This window comes from Eucalyptus grandis, chromosome 8 (genome assembly GCF_016545825.1).
Source record: "Eucalyptus grandis isolate ANBG69807.140 chromosome 8, ASM1654582v1, whole genome shotgun sequence".
Lineage (NCBI taxonomy): Eukaryota > Viridiplantae > Streptophyta > Magnoliopsida > Myrtales > Myrtaceae > Eucalyptus > Eucalyptus grandis.
In genome coordinates, this window is record NC_052619.1 from 27404366 (window position 1) to 27429008 (window position 24643).

General features: G+C 37.8%; 1 protein-coding gene across 1 annotated transcript; it reads left to right on the plus strand.

The window, feature by feature from the left end:
- Positions 1 to 9405: 9405 nt before the first annotated feature.
- LOC104416859 (disease resistance protein RUN1) lies at positions 9406 to 11457 on the plus strand. Its single transcript, XM_018860327.2, has 2 exons — positions 9406 to 10061; positions 10203 to 11457. The coding sequence occupies exons 1-2, from the start codon at positions 9568 to 9570 to the stop codon at positions 11326 to 11328; spliced, it is 1620 nt and encodes a 539-aa protein (XP_018715872.2). The 5' UTR covers positions 9406 to 9567; the 3' UTR covers positions 11329 to 11457.
- The last annotated feature ends 13186 nt before the right edge of the window (positions 11458 to 24643 follow it).

A 24643-nucleotide genomic window follows, 5' to 3' on the forward strand; every position in this document is an offset into this window, starting at 1 on the left:
TTTGAATTTAGACATTTGAAACAACCACATTACTTTCAACTAGGCAAAAAGCTTGATCTGTTTTTGTGCTCAAGCTATGAAAGGAAAAGGTAATCCTTATCCAATTCATAACTAAGAATGCCTAACAATGCATAGAAAATGTGACGTATCAATTATTGGCGAAGACATACTATCGAAACCCTTCTCTCAAGTCGGTACAAGTATTTATCTACTTGCATAACTAATACATCTTGCATAGGATATTACGAAAGTTCTAAAATTTGTTCTAAAACTTATTATGAAAGTCTAATCGAATCCTAAAACTTTCAAAGGTATAACCAATAAAGGACTTGGTTAGACAAACTTAACAAATTTGAAAACTTGATTACACTTTTGAAAAGTTTAAGGATTCGATTGTACTTTCATAATATGTTTTATGATTTAATTGTACTTTTGAAGGTTTTTGAACTCAATTACATTTTTGTAATAATTTTAAGATTTCTAATACACTTATCCAAAAAAAAGGGATAAAAAATGTAATGAAAATGAGCAACTGGCCATCAAAATCAAATTAATCATTTTTCTTTCCAAAGTGAAGTCGTGTGGAGCGAAGCTAGCAACAAAGTGATGAGCAAATATTTCCCTGAGCTTTTGACTAAGCAAAAAAGAAAAATAAAAAAGAAGGAAATTTGTTAAATCACACAAAGTCCATAATGATAGGCGTAATTAGTGCACTCTATTAACATTAGTGATGCTCATATGCAACATTTATTTAAATAGTAACAAATAAGCTGAAACTCTAAGCACAATCCCCACAATATCCAACGTTAATGGATGTTTTACACTTTCGAAATGCCAATCTTTATTAAAGTCTAAACACAAAAATCCTCTTTTGGACTAAATAATCTGAAAATGAGTCCTTTCTCACTTAGATAAAGTCTTTCTTATGAACTTTCGTATGAAATATCCAACGTTAACCACCTTCTTTGAAACATCAAATTTGGCGTCCCCAAAGCTTTAACTGGAAGAGTGGAGCAGCGCCAGAAAAAGCAGATTTCCACAGGGGAAGGGGATCCTCGAAGGGGAGAGTCTGTGAAATTTATTCCCAAAAAGCATCCAATGAAAAACGTCCTACTTGAGCGGGATATCCTTCGCTCCAAACTCCAAAGTAAAAAAAAAAAAAAAAAAAAAAAAGTTATTGACATACCAGTTAATCATTTAAAGATGTTGTTCTAGAAAATTCCTTGTTTTTGAATTTATAAATTAGAACCAATTGCATTACGTTCAACAAAACAAAAAGCTTGATCTATTTGTTGGAGTCAACACCTAATATAAAAACAAGAAGTCCATTATGCATGAAGTCTAAACATAACCAAAAGGATTTGGAGGGAGAGAGTGCACACACAAAGAAAGACTATTTTACACAATATGCCTTTGTAAAGGCTTAATGGAGTACACACACAAGCTTTGCTAAACATAACTCTCTCTAAAATCTCACTCTCTCACTGTCTCTCTCCCTACTCTAAATAAACTAACGTAACCCTATATTTATAAGCACTTCACCGCATGAACTGCAAACTTGCAAGAGTTAAAGTTAAACTTTTCTTCTTGGCAGTCAAAAAACGTGGGCTGCGTTTCCTTCACGTGCAAGTACTAGCAAAGTTAAACTTTGCTTCTTGCTCCTTGAAGACTCCAGTAACAATTATACTATTATTTTAATATGTGCCCATTCATTCCTTCATGGGAACACTCGCTGCCCACGTCCAGACTTCATGCATAATGGACTTCTTGTTTTTATATTAGGTGTTGACTCCAACACTCTCCCTCAACACCTAATACTCTTCTTCTATAGCATTTGATATTCATCTTCTTCAGTTGCCGAGGCAACTGTGACTTCCAACTGAGCTTTGCGAAGCTCGGATTTCATCAATGCCATTTCACTTTGCGTATCAGTCTCTTTTTCCTTCTCATGGAACTTCTTTTCTATAATCTTCCATTTGTTTTTGCCCCTGGGGATCTTTTTCTCTGGGCAACATTTCTTTAGCCTTTGCAATTCCTTGAGCTCGTACCGGAGCTTCTCCTGCTCCCTTTCTTTGAGCTTGAGCTCCTTGTCCTTTTGCTTCAGCATTTCATCTTTCTCTTTCAACATCTCCTGCATCTCTTGTAGTTCCTTCTCACGACTGCTTGTTGAAGCTGCTTCTTGCTTCTTTGAGCTTGCCCATGGCTTGCTCTTCTTTGGGGATGTCTCAATGGCTGTCACATCATCTGCCTTGATGATACCGGTGGCTACTGGCTCTTCTTGCTCCTTTGCTGCAACAATCGCTTGGAGACTCCATTCTTCTTTACTATGGTTCTTCTTCTTGGTAAAAGTTGTAGCACCTTGTTTTACCTGCTTGAACCAACAGACTCTAGCAAAGTGGCCTACTTTGCCACAAATGTAGCACCGCTTGCTATGCCTTTTGTTGTCTTTGTCACAGTCTCGGTGTGCTCTCCCTGGTTGAGTGCTCCTTGCTATTGGTCGCCTTTGCCATTCACTATGACTTTTCCACTGTTTGCCATTCCTAATCTCGACATCATTTCTCCATTGGCTCTTGAAACCTCTTTTATTTCTAGAGAGAGTATGCACATCATCCACGGTACATGCTAGCACCACATCTTCGTCATCATTGACGATATGTGCATGTTCCGTCACCTCTGCTTGACATTCGGATTTGTAATGTCCGAATTTATTGCACTTGAAACACCTAACTTTTGATTTGTCACGTGTTTTATATCTTCTGGTGAAATTTGAATTTCCACCCCTACCTCGGGCACCTCCACGACCTCGTCCATCTTGATAATCTCCTTGATTTGACTGAACAACCTGACTCTGCAGTACTTGCTCGGGATACGAACCGATGGACTTTTGATTCATTCTTTGCTCATGCGAGCATAATGAACCCATCAACCGCTCCAACGTCATGGTTGATATATCTTGGCCTTCTTCGATCGCCGCAACCACGTAGTCAAACCTTTCAGTCAAAGACCTCAAGATTTTTTCTACGACTTGTACATCTTGGAGTTCTTCACCATTAACCCTCAATTGGTTAACAATGGTTTGTACGCGATCAAAGTAAGCTAAGATAGATTCAGAGTCATTCATGCGTAAAGACTCAAAATCTCCTCGAAGTGTTTGGAGTCGCACCCGCCTAACACGATCATCGCCTTTGTAGGATTTTTGCAATATATCCCACGCTTCTTTCGCAGTCTCCGCACTCGATATTTTTTCAAATATCGTCTCCTCCACAGCTTGAAAGATCGTAAATAATGCTTTCTGATCTTTCTTCCGAGTTTCCACCAATAAATCTTTCTCCGTCTTTCTTAAAGCATCGAATGCTTCGGCATCGGCCACTTTGATGTAGCCGTTCTCCACCAGGTTCCACAAATCTTGGGATTTGAAAAGAACCTTCATCTGGACGGACCAGTTGTTGTAATTCTTTCCATTCAACTTTGGGAGTAACAGTTGAACAGAGTTGGTGGAAGCCATTGCTAGCTTTGAGTTCACGATCCTTGATTGATTGCTCTAGGTTCTCGGTCTCCAGCCACTGGTTTTGATACTCCGGTTCCTGACCTCCTAGGCTTTGACACTCAATCCTTGGCCTGCTTTGGATTCACGATCCCTAATCGCTAGCTTTGACACGGTCCTTGGCCGACTAGCTCTGATACCAATTGTTGGAACCAAAAGGATTTGGAGGGAGAGAGTGCACACACAAAGAGAGACTATATTACACAATATGCCTTTGTAAAGGCTTAATGGAGTACACACACACAAGCTTTGCTAAGCTTATAACTCTCTCTAAAATCTCACTCTCTCACTGTCTCTCTCCCTACTCTAAATAAACTAACGTAACCCTATATTTATAAGCACTTCACCGCATGAACTTCAAACTTGCAAGAGTTAAAGTTAAACTTTTCTTCTTGCTCCTTGAAGACTACAGTAACAATTATACTATTATTTTAATATGTGCCCATTCATTCCTTCATGGGAACACTCGCTGCCCACGTCCAGACTTCATGCATAATGGACTTCTTGTTTTTATATTAGGTGTTGACTCCAACACTATTTTCATGCCCGAGCAATGAAAGGAAAAGGTAATCCATATGCAATTTATAGCTAGAATGCCCAATGCATAGAAAATGTGAAGTACTAAGTATTGGTGAAGACATACTCAAATCATAATCCTTTTCTCAAATTGGCACAAGTATCTCCGTACTTTGCATAACTAATACATCTTGTGTAGGTTATTACAATTGATTTACATGTCAAAGCTATCCTCTCGACTTACCCAATAGGCCCCACTCTAAATTCGGATTTCTTCAATCATGAGAGACTAATTTAGCAAACAATTATATAAAATGGAAGCACCAAGTTTCTGCATGAAGGCATAGTCATGCGAATTTTAGCTATCGAAACAGTAAAATCTGTTGTCCCAACGATGCATACGTTATAGACTTAATGGAATAACTTTTAAATACTGAATTGCAATATATTCAAGTATATTTCCACCAAGAAATTCACTTGATTTTTTAGATTTAAGGAGGTAAATATTTACGATTATCAAAGTGAAATAATTCTCTAATAAATCCATTGATTTTGTGGAAGAGAATATGAAACGTGGCGAAAAATCCACTGTTATTCCCTGAAGATTTGAAGCGCAATCCTCGTAGTTTCGTCGTACCCCAACCGGCAACTAACAACATCTACTTTGTGGTCTTCCTCAGTGTCGTAGCATGGGCGACTTATGAGAATGGGCTTAGAGTGTCGCCTGGGATTTGCTTTAGACATGAGCGCGTTTTGTTCCAAAAGTAGGAACAATGTAGTGGGGCCCACTTGCACATAAAAGTCTCCTGGATCATTTTTATTTCCAGAGCAAGTTGCCTTGTTTTATTAGAATAAGGGCTTTATTAACGTAACGATTTTTGAGTTAATGTAAACAACACTTTATTATGAGTCACAAATTCTTAGAGGAGTGAACTTTAAAATAATTTATAATTATTTATTATTTAATTTTTATAGTCCTAAACAGATCACTATTCTCATAATAGATTAAAAATTGTCACTCAAATATTATTTTTTTAATTATGATGGACCGTCGTAAACATATGTAAACCATTGCCATTTAAAAAAAAAAAAAAAAAAAAAAGGACTTTTAGGACATTCTATTCCTTGTTCCAATGTGATGCCGTAAACATTTTGAACAAGCATAAATGTTCTTTTTTTTAAATGCAAATTTATAACGCTTTGGTCTTGACTACGACGGAACTTTATAACTCTTCATAACTTGTCATTATTCAAAATTTTCCATATTCATAATCCATGTTCTTTGTTACAACTGTGTGTACCAACTGTTGATGCCTTAATTTTATTTAGATTTTATTTTATTAATTAATTTTTCGGATAATAAAAAAACAAACAAAAAAAGCAAAAATAAGAAAAGCAAAAGCAAAAGCCCAGCCCAACCCTTCCTCCCTTCGCGTGGGCCCTAGGCCCACTCTCCTCCTTCTTCACCCCAAGCCCGACCCCTTTCTCTCTTCTTCTTCCTCCTTCCCTCTCCTTTGCCGCTGCAGCTCACGCGCTCGAGGGAGGCCGACGCGCGAAGGACGGCCTACGGCCAAGGAGAGTAGGCCGACGTCGGTCGGAGAGGATAAGATCTCAGGCGCCATTAATGCTGAGCAGGCTTCGCTGGAAAGCTCGATGGGACACTGATTTAGCCAAGGGGAACCGGTGGGCAAGCTGGAAGCCGACGACCGGATTTCCTTTGCCTATAAATAGGTGGCCACAAGCAGCGTCGGAGGGTGTGGTGAGCTTGAAGATCTTTCACTGAGAGACATCGGGAAAGATCAAAGGGCGAGCGCAGGGGAGAACTCGAGTCGTGAGCTTAGCCACCCTCCACCGAGAGACTTTGGGGAAGGCCGGCGGTGAGCGAGTTCAAGAGGGTCAGATTTGGCTGGTGGAGGCTCGGATTTGGCCGGAGTGAGAGAAAATCAAAGCTGAGGAAGGTCCGGCCGAGATCTGCGCCTCAGATCTGGGGTGACCGAGCCCCTCCGCGGCCCTGACATCGTGCCACCATCCTGACGCCGTCGCCGCCGTCATCGCTGTCACCGTTGCTTCTCGAGAAACCCTCATCGTGCCTCGATCGTCGTCGCCAGGTGGGAGGATGTTCGTCATCGTTCTGTTCGAAGAAAAGTGAAAAGCCCACTACTGTTGCCTTTGCTATTCATCTCAATCACCGTTTTTCGTTGACCTAGCTGCCGTCACTGCCGTCATCACCGTTGCCGTAGCCGCCGTAGCCACCGTCACCGCCATAACCCCTCCGTTGCCCGCCTTTAGCGCCGCGGATTCGCAAACCCTAGGGTTTGTGATTTTTCGGGTCACGAAGCGGATCCAGGTCTCGAAAGTTGGGTAGGGTTCACGATTTTGGGGTGGCTGGAAGACGGGTCGCGAGCTAGAGCCGGGTCGGGTAGGGTTTCGCCGGGAGATCGGGTTGCCGGGGTCGGGTCATCGGGTCGGGTCGGGTCGTTTTAAGGATTTAAAAAAAAAAAAAAAAAAAGTCGGGCTGCATAGTGGGCCCATTTGCATTTGGGTGCCTGGAGTCGGACACAACTCGTGGATCCGACCGGGTCGGTTTTATTATTTAAAATAATGTTTTAATAAATAAAAATAAATAATTTATTTATTTTCAAAAAATCAAAAAAATGATAAAAAAATGATTTATTTTCGAAAAATATTAAAAATAGTAAAAATATTTTATTTTCCAAAAATATTAAAAAATATTTATTTTCCAAAAAAAAAAATTTCATATTTTCCAAAAAATGCCAAAAATCCAAAAAAGCCAAAAAGTCATGAAAAAGCCCAAAAAATTCATAAAAAGCCAAAAAGACTTGTATTTTCTAAAAATACCCAAAAATCCAAAAATCCCTTTTATGTCAAAAAAAAAAAGAAGAAAAAGACCCAAAGAATGTTTTTTCATCCCCAAAACGCATGAAAAATCCACCAAGCATCCAAAAAACCTCGGGGTTTAAACAATATTAGGTACCGAAAGGGCATTAGTGATTAACTAGTGTAATCAAGTTCGCGATCCTAATTTCTCTGGTTGTGTAGGAGCGAGTATTTCTCCCAATACTTCGCATGGGTTTCTAATCAATCTACCCCGAATCAATTAGTGGCAACTCCGTTTTAAAAATTAACTTGCAGGTTAAAAACGTAGACTATTAAAGTCGTAAATTGGTGAACTTGGGAGAGTCCGGTATAACTAAATTCAGTCGAGCCATTAGCTTCCGCCGGTGCCCGTACCCGATTGCGGGTGCTGAAAAAAGAGGTCGCGATACCAACCTGTTGTAAATTATTGCAATTAAAAGTATTTCAAATTTTACAATATTTGGTTATTAGTTACGGTAAATCGTCATAAATTTCAAAATGGTGAAATGTCGTATAATTTATGAGTTTTTATGAGTATCTAGAGGTCTAATTAAGTAGAGCTAGGTTGAAGCATTACTAAGCTCTAGCTTGACTCAATTCCACTCAAATACTTGGTGCTTGAAACTTGACTCTGCTCAATCGAGTATCAAATTTTCTACTCGAGTTAGATACTCGAATTCAACTCGACTTCACTCGATCACAATCAACATATAAATAAGACTCAATCTCATTTTTTATAAGTTCGAATATTTTTCTATCTATATTTCTTATTATTAAATATTTTTTAAAAGATAATGAAATCTCGATTAGACTTACGAGCCTATTGAGCTGAATATTGATAAGCTCGAGCTTGTCTCGACAAAAAACTTGAGTAGCGTGCACTCTACCTCGACTTAGAACTAAGTGAACTGATCTCAAGTAGTCATCAAGTCGAGCCCAGTCAACTTGCGAGCTAATGATCTCCCTATGTACTACTGCAAGCTGTTCATAAGTACATTTCATAGATGAATCAAACCTACATATGTTAATTAATCATGCTTAACCTACATATCTCAAATAGAACTCAGGATTTTCCAATAAATAGTTTGGACCTTTCTTACGCGACATTTGCAACTTATCCAGCTTAACCATTTTCACAAATTTATGAAACAAACCTACATATGTTAATTAATCATGCAAGCTAATGTTAGTGGACGTGACACATATAGGTAAATATACATAATAACTTACTGCAGAATTTTCTTACATAACAATATTTAATTTAAACATGTTTAACGTGTTCAATCATATATCACATTCAATAAATATGTCATTTTTCACTTAGACCGAAACTATCCACAGCGTGTTTATGAAACGACAAATTAACAAAGTTTTATGATGCTATGTCGTTATTAAGGACAAATTTATCATATATCCGATGATTTTTACGACGTTCTCGTCATGTTTACAATGGGTTGGGCATTTGCCGGTTTTAAAACCTGAGGAACAATCCAACAATTTACTGTAGGAAATCCCCCATTGTCTTCTCTGTTATTTTGGGCACCGCCACGCCCACAGATGACTGAAAAAAAAAAAATTAAAAGAAGAAGACGACGAAGAAGAAGAAACTTAAAATCTCTATTCAATCGGCACCGCGCCGAAAGATGCTCGACAGTAAAGGCTGGAAGAGAACAGACCAATGGCTCTTTTTTAAAGAAAGATCGTTGCGCTCGATGCCGAAAATCTTTGACCGTCAAATCTACGATATTGATGCCCACGGAGGACTGGAGAGATGGGACACTTTATTTTTCGCGTAAGAAAAAGAAACCAATAATTAAGGAGATGGAAGCCATTTCCCAAAAACATCAAATCATGATAGTATAAAATTAAATTAATATAACAAAAAATTCAAATATTATATATTTATTACAAATTTATTCAGATTAATATATCTATAATAAATTTATCATCCATTAATTCTCATTAATTTTTATCATTAAATTATTGATTTATTAAATAATACATCAATTTGAATTTTGTTTTTTGAGTTGATTTGATTTTTGGTTTCTCATGTAATTATTCAATTTAACAGAAATTAATGATAGATAAATTTATCATGAATATTATAATTAAAAAAATTTATAGTCAAAATATTAATTTAAAATAAATGTATGATATATTAATTTGAATTGTTTTTGTAATATTAATCACTGGAATTATGATTGTAAAGATTTATCTCATGTCGACCGACGGCATCTGCTTGTTTTTCACGGCGTCAAAGCCCGAGCCGAGCTTGCTGAGGCCGGCAGGCCCCACCGCCTCCTTCTCTCCAATTCCCTCGTCCCTCTCATTTGCTTTGCCGACAACGTGTGGCTGAGGATTCACCGTCCTTTTTTACAGCTAACGGTACGGTTAACCAAGCATTACACTTAATATAATAATCTCTGTCGACCCACGAAAAGGAAAGTAATGCCTCTTAATACGAAGAAGATACTGAGGGGATTCGATGGGGAACAAAATCTCACTGGTTGCGAATCCCATTTCCTGGAAGCCACGACCAAGTATTTTATTGGGGGAGCCAATGGAGTAGCTTTCCTTTTAAGATCTCGGTTTCATCTTCACCAGCACCTGCCTTGTTTCACCAAATTCTAATGGCTTCTTCTGCTGCTTCTCCTTCTTCTTCTTCGAAATGTAAAAAAAATTACGATGTCTTCTTAAGTTTCAGGGGCACTGACGTTCGCAATAACTTCCTCAGTCATCTTGAGACAGCTCTATACCAGAAAAATATATCCTATTACATCGACAGCAAGGAAATGAGGAAAGGAGATCAAATACGGCCGGCGCTTACGAAGGCGATTGAGGAATCGCAATTTGCGATCATCATTTTCTCCGAGAACTACGCTTCCTCGTCATGGTGTTTGGAAGAGTTAGCGAAAATCATGGAGTGCAAGACACAGAAGGATCTGATTGTGTTGCCAGTGTTTTACAAAGTGGAACCAAGAGAAGTGAGATGGGGTAGAGGGAGTTATGGGAGAGATATGGCTAAACATGAGTCTGATTTTGGGAAAGATTCGCACAAAGTGAAGAGATGGAAGAAGGCTCTTTTTGATGCCAGTGAATTGTCTGGGTGGACCTTGAATGATGAGTAAGTGTTAATTGATGTATTGCACTGCTTTGTCCCTGTTTTTTATCTACTTAGCCACATCCTCACTCTGTTTTCATGAAACTTAATCATTTCTTTGAATTGCTAAATCAATATGTCAAGTACTATTCCGGTTTTTTTCAGAGTTGAAGCGGAGCTTATAAAGGAAATTGTGAGCAAGATCTCTATGCAGATTGACCAAAGACCCGTACATGCTGCTGAGCATCTGATCGGGATACATCTTCGACTGATAGAGCTGAATTCAATGTTAAAACTCGGGTCTGATGAGGATGTTCGCATGATAGGATTATGGGGACCAGGAGGCATAGGGAAGACAACTTTAGGTTTAGCCCTGTACAATAATATTTATAGGCAATTTGAGGGTTCATGTTTTTTGGCGGATGTTTGCAAAGCTTTGGAAGGTCCCAAGGATTTAGTTGCTTTGCAAAAACAATTGTTGTTTGACATATTACCGGGACGAAGGTTAGTGGTGTCTAATGTTCATAAAGGTATTAGTTTAATGCAAAATAACCTTTACCACAAGAAAGTTCTCCTTGTTCTCGACAATGTTACTGACAGAAGTCAGTTAGATGCTTTAGCTGGAAATCTGGAGTGGTTTGGTGCAGGAAGCAGGATCATCTTTATAACGAGAGATAAGCATTTGCTAATTTCTTGTAGGATAGATGAAGATTATATCTATGAAGTTAAACCTCTAAAGAAATGTGATGCTTTTGACTTTCTCTGTAGACATGCTTTTTCGAGTAACAACAGTAGAAGGAGGGATCTTGTGGATAAGGTTTTGCATTATGCTAATGGACATCCTTTAACACTTAAGGAATTGGGTTGTTACCTGTATCGTAGAAGTGAATGTGAGTGGGAAAGTTCACTGCGTATTCTCACCACAATTCTTAAAAAAACCAGCATTGATACTTTTAAGTGGAGTTATGATGGACTAGATGACAACGCAAAGGAAATCTGCCTTGATATTGCCTGTTTCTTCACGGGGTACTCTAAAGAGTATATTGTGAAAGTTCTTGACTCCTGCGACTTTGAACCTACTATTGGAGTAAAAGTTCTTGTTGAGAAGTCCTTGGTAACTGAAGAGAGAGAGACCCTACAGATATGTAACATGATTCAATTGATGGCCATGGATAGCGTTAGACAAGAACATCCTAGCAGGTTATGGCTTCTTGATGATTTTCGTAATGTTTTGTCAGGGCATTTGGTAAGATTTGTTGGTGTTGATATTGATTTTGCTCTCACTATTTAATTTTGTATACTAATTGCACTGCAAATTCTATAAATACAGGTAGCAGATGCATTACAATCGATAGTTTTAATTTTACCCAAGCCAGAGAAGATAAACATAGGTCCTAATGCTCTCTCAAAATTGAGAAGGTTGAAGAAGCTTATCATGAATAATGTGCATAACTCTTTTCAAGGTCCTATCCATCTTCCTAATAAACTAAAATGGTTTGAATGGCCCCAATGTTGTCCTTGGATCCCAGCATTTTCCTCTAGTCCTGAGGAGTCAGCTCAACTTGATTTGCATGAAAGCAACATCCAAGCACTGAGTAAGCAATTTGAGTGCGCATTTAAATGAATAGTCTTTATTTCCTTATCTTCTACATATCCATATCTATTTGCATATGAATATGCATGTGCATTACTAAGAACTTTGAATGCGACAATTACTAACTTGGATGATGCTTGTTAATGTTCTTAATAAACATCCGCATCTATTAAATTGTTTATATTTGATTAAAGCATTAATTACAGGATGTCGATCTACTACATGAACCAACATAAACTGAATCATCCCGTTTTAGGGGAGTCTTAAGCACTTTCTCATGAGAATCATGATGTTGATTTGAACAAAATGTATTCAAGAAGAAAGTCCAATCTCATTTTCAATATATTACTGGTATCTTTGAAACTTAAAAGAACAATGAAGCAGAAAGCACCGATAACTCTTGAGTACCAAAATTTGGAAGAAAAACTTATCGGTGATATAATTTGACCATTGAATGATGAGTGTGCTTACATTTTTAATAAACACAAATGGCGATTTAAATTGTATTTTTATTTTTTGAAATGATAAGACTCTGAAAATGTTATTCAAGATTCTATATTGTATAATAAAGACGGGCTGACAATTCTTTTCAAAATTGTGTGTGGAAAGAGAAAAATATTTTTCTTGTTATCTGCTTAATCATGAAGTGAGTTTGCATTAAATACTTTTGATTGAACCTCCCATTGTTCTCTCCAATAGTATGTGGCTGAAAATGAAATGACATGTAGAAAGTGTGTAGTGAAGAATTTCTATAGGAAGCTAGTCTTACTTAAATTGGTCCAAGCTTGACAACTCTCAAACAACGACAAAAAGGTCCCATTTCTCTTTCGGTTGGGCTAACCTAATCGACGATTTCCGACAACTATTTCTTTATATTTAGAGGGAAGAAAGAAGCAAAACTGCAAGAATTTTAATGGATGACAAGTTCTATTTCAAATATAGTTGGACTTTTCATCAAAGGAATCTCTCCTTCTCCTTCCCAATATGTAACTCATTCCCCTCCTTTCCTTTCAATTGAGACATCGGTCAGTGCCTTTAATCTATTTCAACCTGATGTAAGAAATCACGAGATAGATAGCGACTCTTCTCATCCCCTTGTTGAGGCATCCTCTCGCCTTAGCGGTAGAACAACTAGGGAAATAGATTGATCAACCAATTCTATCTCTCGCTTTTGAAAACAAGGCTTGTGGAGTGCGACTCCATTGAAGAGCCTTACTCTATAGATATGCTAGGGCGCTGGGTCTAGCACTTGAGCCACCTTCTCATGAAAATTCCACATAAATAGCTTGCTCGCCTTTTTGCAGCAAATCGATGGCACGAAGGTGGAGAATTCAACACAATTAAGGAAAGTTATTAAGAGACAAGAGTTTACATTATTACCTATAGATTTCATTTTCTTTAAGCTCTGTTGGTTCGCAAAAAACAACTTTTAGGAAAATATTTTATAGATTTTTTTATCGTTCATTTCACGGAAAATGAACTAGTTAAAGAAAACGTTTTCTACTGTTGGAAAAAACACATTCAAAACTGGGCAAAATGTTTTCCACTTTTTAGAAAGTTGAAAATATTTTCATAACTTCCACCACCTCACAATCTTTTACCAAATACAATTTTCTTTTATTTTTATATTTTCTTTTCCTTTTTTTTTTAATTTTTTTTTAAATCACGTTTTAATTTTCTTTTTCTTTGTTTTTCTTCTTCTTCTTCCTTGGTCGGCAACCGGCCATTAACTCAGACCTTGCTGGATTCGGCAAGTTGTGCGGGGCTTGGGCCTCGCCAAAGGTCGCTAGAGCCTCGTTGACCTCTAACAACCTTGAGTGAGGCTTGAACCTCGCCCAGCTTGCTGGAGTGTCGCCAATGGCCAATTGCCGGCCGTTCGATGGCCGGCCAAGGCCAAGGAAAGGAAGGAAAAAAAAAAAAAAAGGAAGAAAAAAAAAAGAAAAAGAAAAAGAAAAGGAAAGTAAAAAAATTAAAAATTAACAAATCGATTTTAAAAAGTAAAATAATTTAAAAAATGAAAATGAGTGCATGCAGGAAAAGATTTTCCTTACTAAATGGAAAAAAAATATTTTTAATTCATTTTCAAATTTTAGTCAAGGAAAATAAGATTATTTTTCTGGAAAATGGCTTTTTGAAAACAATTTCTATAAATGCCACATTTATGTTTGAAATATTGCATATACTTATATCATTATTCAATAAACATTGCAATTTTTGTCTTATGGTTACTTTTATTTAGAGTAAATCTCCATGATGAGGTTTGGATTAACGTTAAATAAAGTTTCACGTAATCTCTAGTGTAGAATTTGATTAATGTGGATATTTATTTTGTTATTATTTTTCTGCATATATCTTATTTCTCTTGTGAGAAATTCACTACGGTATCAACAATTAAAACAATACAAACACACAAGCATCTTACTAGTTTTCTATAAAACATTGGTAAATTTAACTTATTGGTAAGTTACTTAAACATATGGGTAAATTATAATATAAGTTGGTAATTTAAAATTATCAAGCAACTGATCTTGAGTGTGTTGTTAACTTACCAATGCATTGCTTCTGGTCAAAGTTTTGTTAGCCATATAATTTGATAGTTACTAATGTCTTTCACCTTTTACCAGCACGTAACAGTGATCCGATTTTTGCATTATGGAATAGCAGAATCATCCTTTTGTTATATGTTTAAAAAAACTATGAGGAAAATTTATTCGATCGTGGACAAATAGAAGTAGTTACTTGTTCATCAAAGTTTTCTGATGATGCTTATGAGTTATGATGTGTGAAAATTTTTATATATAAATTCCCAGTATATGGACATACCACTGCCTTTTTATAAAAAATCAGAGACAGTTTTGAATTGAAAATTTGTCATAGATTTTCCTTTTTGTCCAGAATGTCTATCCTTATTGGTTTCATTGTTCTGGCAGGACTCTAAAAACCTGGAGTCCAATAACTTCAGTGAATGCCCATCGCTGGTTTATATGCCGAACTTCAGTGAACGCCCATCGCTGGTTTATATGCCGAACTTCTTCGATGGAACTCCAACTCTCGCGGAATTGGATGCCTTTGACTGCACCACTTTAGATTTGCCTGGAAACAATTTTACTAACCTTCCTACATTGGGGAGACTAAATGACTTAAAAGAATTGAAGTTTTTGAATTGCCAACAACTACCAGAGATCCCCAAGATTCCAGGGAAATTGAGAAGACAAAAGGCAAATAATTGCAAATCTCTAACTAGAATTCCCTCCAACAAGACTAAAGGCAAATAATTGCAAATCTCTAACTAGAATTCCCTCCAACATATGTGATGTTGGGGACGTTGAGTTATATTCAACTCGGGAGCTAGTCCGTAATGGGTTCCCGTGAATGATTTGTTCATGCCTGAGGTTACTCTCTCTCTCTCTCTCTCTCTCTCTCTCTCTCTCTCATCAATATAGAGTACTGTACATGTTGGCTGCATTGAGTGTTCGAGCATTGCAAAAAGCTAAAAATCCCAAAATGGTGGGCTAATTAAAAAAAGCAAACATATAGAAAGTGATTCTACGTATATATGTAGTGGAGGTTGCTATAACACAATGCAAAGGATATTCTCTTTATTTATAGAACTCTAGTTCATAGTTGAATCACAAGGATCACCCAATGAAAAATTTCAATAATACATGTTCATCTAGTTACAAAATCTTCAATGGTACATTTCTTGTTTCCATCAATTAAGTACAAAAAAATATTTGTATTGCTATTGCTAACTATATCTAAAACTCGAGGACTACCACTTAACTCATTGAAACTCCTATTAGGTTCCAGTTACGAAAAACTATCTAACAATCTACATCTAGAATAGAAATTTCATCACAAAACAAATTGCTGAATTATTCTACCTGGAGAAGAGATGCCAAAATGGTTGCTTCCCAATAAAGAGGGTTATATATCTTTCATGGCTTCGAAGGACTTATATAAAAAGATCCTAGGAGTAGCCTTCTGTGTTGTATCTCAAGTAGTACGAAGGTCGGATTCCCCCATTTCATGCTGTCCCATTTGAGCTTATAAGATTTGTTAATTGCAAAGGTACAAAACACGAGAAGTTTGTTTGGCCATTTCATTTGGATCATGTGTGGCTTGAGTACATGGAATCAAAGGATTTGTGGATATTAGACCATTTTGGTCCAAATGACTTGAGTCATTTCCAACTAATATGCAAGCCATTAAAGAATGATTCGAAGGTTCTACTTCAAGACGATAAGTTGCTAGATTCAACTTTATTCTACAAGATTTTGCATGAAGATAATCCACCGAGCACAAAGGAAGAAAGTTCAAGTGAAACATGCACAAAAGGAAAAGGATTCAACACGGTTGACTTCTCAATTGAGGTCTCTCTCTCTCCCCCTCCCTCCCTCCCTGAATGTGTGTTGATACGGAGTGTACGTTGGGCGCACGTAATGCAAAAGCTGAAAATTCTAGAGAAACAAACAAATTTAATATAAAGTAGTTTGCACATGTATATAAATCTTAACAAAATCTCAAATTGATGCAATGACAGAGACATGATGTTTGTAACTCATGTAGTGAAAAATAATGTTGAAATCTTAGAAAATCTAACAAACAATTGGACATGTGGTTCTTGATGTTACGGTTGATCATAACAACCAACACCAATAATAGTATTAGATCAACTCGACGGACCAAGATAAAATTATGCAACGATGGTAATTCAATAATTCGACATGAGATCTTTTTCACTCTTAGGTGTTCGTTGCTATAATGATAGGGGACTGTCGCACTACATGCCTTCTAGCCACATGCCAATTACTTGGACAATTTGATTTAATTTTTATGATAGAGAGTGTCAGATTTGAGATTCTCCTTTTATATAAAGTTAGAGCAGACATGGAAGGTGCAAGTGGTTGGATGAGGCTGGTTTGTGGAGAGGTATGGATTGGATTTTCCTTTTCAATTTTCAATTAGTTTGAGTTAGACCCCTCAAATGGGTGGATCAAGTCGGGTTTAGGTCGGGTCGAAAATGGGTCGACCTATATTTGACTCATTTAACCCGTTTTGACCTATATTCATGTAATGTAAATCAAGTGACCCATACCCGACCCAACCCGTATTGCTAAAACCTATTAATATTCTAGGAAAACCCACTTCTACTATATGCTAATTGGATTAAAACTTCAAATTAAATTAAAAATAGTAAATAAAATAAAATAAAAGTTAAAAAAACCTATAAATTGAAATATTTATAAAAAAAATTAGACTATGCATGTGCTTCTCTTATTTGAAGTGAACATACCATTGAATAACTAAAAATTGTAACATGAAATTTTTTTAACTAAACCTAAAAAGCTCATTTTATGATTTTTTTATAAAAAAAAGTATTGTTAAAAAATTTTTATGCAATACAAATTTAATGGAAAATTTTTATAATTCTTTTTAAAATATTTCTTTTAAAATCGAATTTTTAATTTTTAATAATTATTGTTTATTTTCTCTTTTCTTTCTTCTTCTTCTTCGATTGACCGCCGACCACAACGACGGCCAACCGCCGACCACGACGACGGCCGGCGACCAGCCACAAGTAAGATCGAGCTTGCCAATGTTGGGCGGGGCCTCGGCCTCACCAAATTAGTGAGATCGAGCCCCGCCCGGCTGGCGAGCTCGAGCCTCGCCGGTCATCGGCGAGGCTTTAGCAAGGCTCGGCCTCTAAAGCCTCGCCGGCATCGGGTGAGGCTCGATCTCGCAGATCTAGCGAGGTTGAGGCCCCGCCCGACGTCAACAAGGCTCGAGCCTCGCCAGTCGTCGGTGACTGCCGATGAGCTCGAGCCTCACCGGGCTGTTGCCAATCGACGGGCGATTGTCGCCCCTCTAGGCCGCCGGCTAAGGAAGGAAGAAAAATAAAGAAAAAGAAAAAAAAAAAAATTGAAATATGAAAAATAATTATAATTTCGATTTTTTATTAAAAAATATTTTATAAAGTTAAAAAAGGCCATGGGTTTAAACTTTAAAGTGGGTTTCTAATAACCCATTTAGATCGATTTCTTTCTGTGTTTTACTTTCTCAGACCCAATTCTAACCTATATTTAACTTTCACTTGATCCATATATGACCCATTTAAATAAAAATGGATCATAATATGGGTTTATGACCCATTTTGCAAGCTCTAGTTTGAGTGCAAGTAGAATTTTTTTGTTTTATTTATTTTAACAATGTTAAGTTTGTTACAAGAAAGTTGGATTTCAATTAGGATAGTTTGTATTGAAGAATCCGCGATCTTTAAAGTGAACTCATGACAATGAACATTAGACAATAGGGTCTGACGAGGGCGATTAATTTCTTGGATGTTCTATTCTATTTTCCATCAATTTTTCACTTCCTATATAGTACACTTGTATTGTATGAGCTACATTTAGGGTTATTCAATCTAATATTAGGGGTGGCTAGCACTTGCAAGGGAATGATTTCCAATAGAAGCAAGGATAGATATGTCTAACTATTACATAACTCTAGCTTTAGTTGAATTACTGGGAATATGTGCAAATCAAACTCTTCTTGTTGAACTAATTACAGACTTGGATACTTCTAACAATTTACTCATATAACAGAAGCATCGCTATTCCAGCAATTGGTTTGATTACCGAAATATTAGCCCCAAAAGAGATGCCAAAGGGGTTCGTCCTTTTCGAAGACGGTATAATGTCTTTCATGACTTCACGGGACTCGTACTAAAAGTTTGAAGGTTTGTATCTCTGTGTTTTTAGTGTAGAAGATGAAAAAAAGGAAGTATCTTTCAACATCGTACCACATGTTAACGGCTAAAGGCGGAATGAGCTATCAAGGCGGAATGAGCTATCAGGAACTCTTCATTCATTTGATATGGATCATGTGTGGTTTCAACTTTTCATGCCAAATGTGCTATGGGGATTAATGGAGGGAGTTGTCGACTTTGGTCAATTTGACAAGAGGTATCTACAATTTAGCCTTGATATTAGAGTAGATGTGCAACTGTGAAAAAGTTGGAATATGTGTTGCAATCCGATCTACTAGGGAATGTTTTGAAGGTTGAGCTTGAAAAGAATCGATTAATGGATCCAGCTTCACTCTTTGAGCATAGCAGGAATCCATTATACTATGGGAGCATGGGATGGGAAGATTTGTGCAAGAGACTCGAATATTAGAAGAGGGGCAGCACGCCTGGCTCATGTGTCTTCAGCATGCGGGTGCTGCAGGAGGTAAAGCATACGTTTTGCGAAATGATTAGTAGTCATTTCCAAATAATTTGTGTTAGGGTTTGTGTGAATGTGTGATTGATTGATAGTATATGTGTATAAGGGTTGCTAGCGTCTTATTTTATTTTATTTTTCAATTTCTATTTTTTCTTCCTTTCGTGGCCCCATGGTCGGGCGGGTAAAATCCCTCCCTTTCTATATTTGGGCTTGTTTTTTTTTTTGGTTGAAATACGGAAACTATATTCAAGAGTTAAACCTAGTACAACCCGCTGCTAGTGCATCTGCACATACAAGGTGTATTAAATAAAACAGAGGAAAGACAGCCCAATTTTGGGATGGGTCTGCGCGATTGTGGGCCTTCACAGCCCAATCAGCAACAACATTGGCTTCTCATCTGCAGTAGCAAAGTCTGAGATTAGGGAAAAAGGGAATACAGAGAGGCAGCTTCGGAGAACAGAGCACGCTCCTCCCATGGCGGCTCTCTGTGTCGATTCAGCGTCTCGACAAGGACTAGACTGTTCGATTCAACGAGCAGATTCGTACTATTGAGGGCTTGGTGAAGCAGGTGCTGTAGGGTGAGAGAAAAAGCTTGGATCTCCTCCTGTAGGGCTAAACTTGCAGCAAAGCGTTCAGAGAAGCCGTCGGTAAGCCGTCCATGGTGATCTCGACAAACACAAGCCATAGTACCTTCGTTACTGCTTGGCTGATGTGCTCCATCGATGTTAACTTTCAGGAAAGTGCAAACTTTTGGGATAGTTTGCATGGTTCGGATTTTCCTCCATAGCCATCTCGGATTCTGATAAGATGTTGAAGTTGTGCAGTCTGTCTGAATAGCTGCTGATAGTGTGAGTGCATGATATGCAGTTTTAACAGTGTAATGTCCATGTTTGGTAGCAGTCCAAATAAGTTTATCCTTAGCAAAGTTGGGTTTTACTGGAATGGTAATAATCTGATCTATCACCTGCGAGTCAAAGAATCTGTTTAGCAAATTAATATTCCAGGTGTTATGAGTCTGATATATGAGGTCAGCAACCATAGAAGGTTCTTTGCTGTCTACAGGTCCGCTTAAAATTCCGATAGGTAGCCACCTATCTTTACATATTTTGATTGACTGCCCATCTCTTATAGACCAGCGAACATTAGGTTGAATTGCACCCCTTCCAATTGGAAGGCTCTGCTAGCCCCAAGATGGGCGAAAGCCTTTTTCTGCAGTGCAGAAATTCCTTGAATGAAAGTAAAGTCCTTTGAAAACTCTACTCCAAAGAGATAATGGCTGATGAAGTAAACGCCATGCTTGTTTTCCCAGCATGGCTTTATTAAAATTCATAAGATCTCGAAATCCTAAACCACCAGCCTCTTTTCTCCGTTTCAGAACTTCCCAACTTTGCCAATGAATCCCTGTTTTGCACTTATCATTCTGCCACCAAAATTTTGCAATTCTTTTTTCAATAGATTTGCAAGGAGACACAGGTAACTTGAAGATAGACATGGCGTATTGTGGTATCGCTTGTACTACTGTTTTAAGAAGGATATCCTTCCTGCCATTTGAAATGAGATTTTCTTTCCATCCTTCTAACTTTGCATGAACTCTCCCCATCATCCAAGAAAACATATCCTTTTTTGAACGCCCCTAATCAGATGGTATTCCCAAATATTTACCATACTTTTGCAACACAAGTACTCTTAGCTCTCTGGCCATATTCTCTTGTAAACTAGCAAGGCGAGTTTTACTGAAAATATTCCGGATTTATTTCGATTAACTTCTTGCCCTGTCGCTAAGCAATACTGATGCAATATATTTGCTAAATTCTGACATTCATGAATAGTACCATCTAGAAAGAAAATAGCATCGTTTGCGAAAAACAGATGGGATAGAGTAGGACACTAGCTGCTTAGTTTGATACCCTTGAGGTGTCCCATGTTGACAGCATTGTTGATAAGATAAGATAAGAGATTAGCCATCATGATGAAAATATATAAGGATAGAGGATCACCCTATCGAAGACCCCTGGTAGGATGGAAATACTATAGATGTTCTCCATTAAATTTAACACAGGAAGATGTTGTTATACACTACATAACCCACTGGATCCACATGGAATGGAAGCTTAATTTGAGTAGATAATCGTGAAGAAAATCTTATTTCACCCTGTCATAAGCCTTCTGCATATCCATTTTTAGAACAGCTTGAAAATGACACTTCCTTTTCTTTATCTTGAGTTGGTGAAGAACCTCCTGGACTATTAAAATATTGTCCTGTATTTGCCTACCACCCACAAAAGCTGACTATTCCTTAAAAATCAGATCTGGTAGCATAGTTTTTAAACAATTAGCAATCACCTTGGAAATAATTTTGTAAGCATAATTACATAAGCTGATAGAACGGTATTGATCCAAACGTTTGAGACGAGGGGTTTTTGGAATCAAAGAGATAATAGTCTTGTTTAGAGCAGAGGGTAAAATCCTTGATATAAAAAAGTTTTTCACTGCTGTGAAGAGGTCGTCTTTAATGATTTCCCAGTGCATTTGATAAAATAAACCATTAAGGTCATCTGGACTTGGAGCTTTGGTGGCTCCTAACTGAAAAGTGGCTTGATGAACCTCTACAGGAGTTACCATCGCTGTTAAGACATCATTCATCTCCATCGTAACCACACAAGGGCATTGGTCTAATATTGGTCCATAGCTGTGACTTCCCACTGTGGTATATAAACCTGAAAAAGTGGATGCCATCTCTTTTAACTGTCCAGAGTCCCACACCCAAATGTGATTGTCATCCTGCGACATACTAATTCGATTCCTTTGTTGTCGTTGTATGGTAGTGGCATGAAAAAAATTGGTATTCTTATCTCCCCATTTCAGCCAATTAATTCTGGATCGCATTGTCCAATACTGTTCTTCTTGTTGCCACACCTTTTGTATCTCCTCCCTCAATGCTGTGGCTGTCGATTTGTCATAAAATCTATGCAGTTGGTTGGTAAGTTGCTGTAGTTGTTGTTGCAATGCTGCCACTTTGAGGTGATTATGCAAGAATTTGTTGCGACTCCACTTTGTTAAAGCACCTTAAACCACCTGAATTTTGTGCAGAAAGTCAGAGTTCTTCACCTGTTCTAAATTCCATGTGGTGTCTATAATTTCTTGACATTCACAATCCTGGTTCCAAAAAGCTTCAAACATAAAGTGTCGCTGTTTTTTTTTTTTTTTTTTTTTTTTTTTTTTTTTTTTTTTTTTTGCAGTAGGTGCTATGGTATTTAATAAGAGAGGGCTATGGTCGGAACCCATAGCAGGTAGTGCATATACTTCGGCCCTAGGAAACAATAAGCGCCATTCTATAGTAAATAGGACTCTATCAAGACGTTCCTTTATGAAATCATCCCCTTCTCGGTTATTCATCCATGTAAAGGCACACTCCTTTGAATCTATATCCATTAGAGAACAATCGTTCAAAACAGCTCGAAAAGAAGATAAGCGATGAGAATCTACAGGTCTTTTCCCTACCTTTTCCCAAGTGGTAGATGATTTCATTAAAGTCTCCTACACATATCCAAGGTAGATGATTGCCATTGCTGATTTGTCTGAGTTCCTGCCATACCTATTGTTGTAAATAATAAACTGCAGGGGCATGGAGACAAGTAAGGCGCCAGGTGTGGTCCTCCATATCTTCCTTGCATAGCATGTCAAAGTAGTCCGAAGTAGACTTGATAATTGTTAAAGTAAGCTTGGCATTCCAGAACACAGCCAAGCCTCCAGCCGAGCCAATCGGGCTATGTACAGAAAGATTCAAAAAGTGTAAGCAGCGTTTCAATCGTTGAAGAACAACTTCTCCATTTTTAGTTTTCATAAAAAAAAATGAGATCGGGCTTTTCCTTAGCCACAAGGGCCTTTAGTGCTTGGACTGTCAAGGGATTGCCCAGACCATGACAGTTCCAACTTAGGAGTTTCATTTGTGAATAAGTGGTTGTTGAGGGCCAGCCACCTTAGCCCATCTTCCATCTTCGCAAGCTTCCATGATGGGTGTGTCCAGGAGGAGTGATTCATCTATGTTGTCTTGAGCTATAATTCTCATATCATAGGGATTGTAGCGCTTTAGTTTCTTTGCAGGACCAATCTTTGGAGTATGGCGAGTGGTTTTTATTTTCTTGGCTTGCGGTAAATCAATCAGCTGGACTTGAACCCCCTTCATCTTTTCTGTTGCAGGTATCCATGCAGGGGGTATAATGCTACGCGGCAGAACACCAAACTGATAGTGCTGATCCTTTGGAGCTGTCGAAGGATTGCTGATGGCTGCAATGGACTGTGATAGCCACTCATAACGAAAATCTAGCCATAAAGATTTGTTGTTGATTCTAATTAGTTGGCCTGTCTTCAGTGGTTTGTGTAAATTGATTTCGACTCTTGCTCTGCCCGCTCGAAGGGTAGAACCTTCTTTTGTATAAGCTTTTACTTCTATCACTCAGCCTACATTCTTAACTGCTTTGCAAATCATCTGTTCAGTGTACCACTCCAAAGGTAGACCAAAAACTTGCACCCAAAAGGTGCAGGTGGAAAAATCATAGTAATGTAGCGGAGTATTCGGAATCCATGGTTTGAAAACTACCAGATGACTAGAAAATAGCTAAGTTCCGCCCTCTAAAATCCTATGTTTATCTGTTTCCGACTGAAATTTTGCCACATATAGACTAGCCTCTCTTTGCGAAATATCAACCTGTTCTATTCTCCATGCCTGCTTCAATGTGCTTTGACATGCTTGAAAATTGATAGAGGAATTAGAATGGATTTTACCTATAAGAGTTAATCTGCATTCCTCCAATTTTTCAGGGGGTGGCTCATCCTCCCAGACCTCGACCTCCTGTTCCAGGCAGAGACGTCCCAGGCGTTGACATAGTGTAGCAAAACGGGATGAATTCTCGTCGTCTTCGTGGTCCATGAGCTAGCTGAACAGAGTCGAGGAAAAGGAAGTAGCAGCTGGGTCAGAATGATGCTGCTAAAACAAAAGCAAGCGCAATCTGGGATGTCGATTGGAATGGGTATTCTCGGGAATGTCCAAAAGAGGCCATGCAGAAAGTAAAAGAAGATTCTGAAAGTAGAAGAGGTGACGAGCAAACAGAATTGAGGCAGAAACAGGGGCGAAAGGGTTGGGGTGTCGATGATGTAGAAAAGATCAAGCCAACAAGAAATGTAGGTGGGAATTCAGGGTAGATGAAATTGCCATGGCCGAGCTATAGATTAGGTGGACGGAAAGGATTAGGGTTTAGGGTTTGAGCTACCATTGAGGTAGAAGATGACTACATATCGAGAGGACTCTTAGCCCCTCCAATGGCTAAATGTATATATGGGCTTGTTTCTTGCCTTGGTTTTATTTTTTCTTCTTGTTTTAAAATCATTTGATTACAGATCGATTCCAAAAAGAAATTGTTATTTGTATTATTAATTGAGCAAACCCAATGAGCATTACCATATAAACTTTTGCCAAAAGAAATTATATAGACACGCCATGCATAAATGTAGAATACACTATGCTCATATATAACTATAGATGAACGAAATCATAACTTGCGATAATGAAGATGATCACAGGTTATCGATTAACGTCTTATCTTCTAAATATGAATTCAAAAGATTCTCTAATATTTATTGTCTTACTTTCTAGAAGGGTTCAAGGTATCATGACTGTGTGTACATAAGAAATTGATATTCAAAAGTTTAACAAAGTAAAGATATTATTCGCACTTGGTAAACATGATGGTACCATTGTGCTATACTTCTTGTCGTGTTTATTGTAC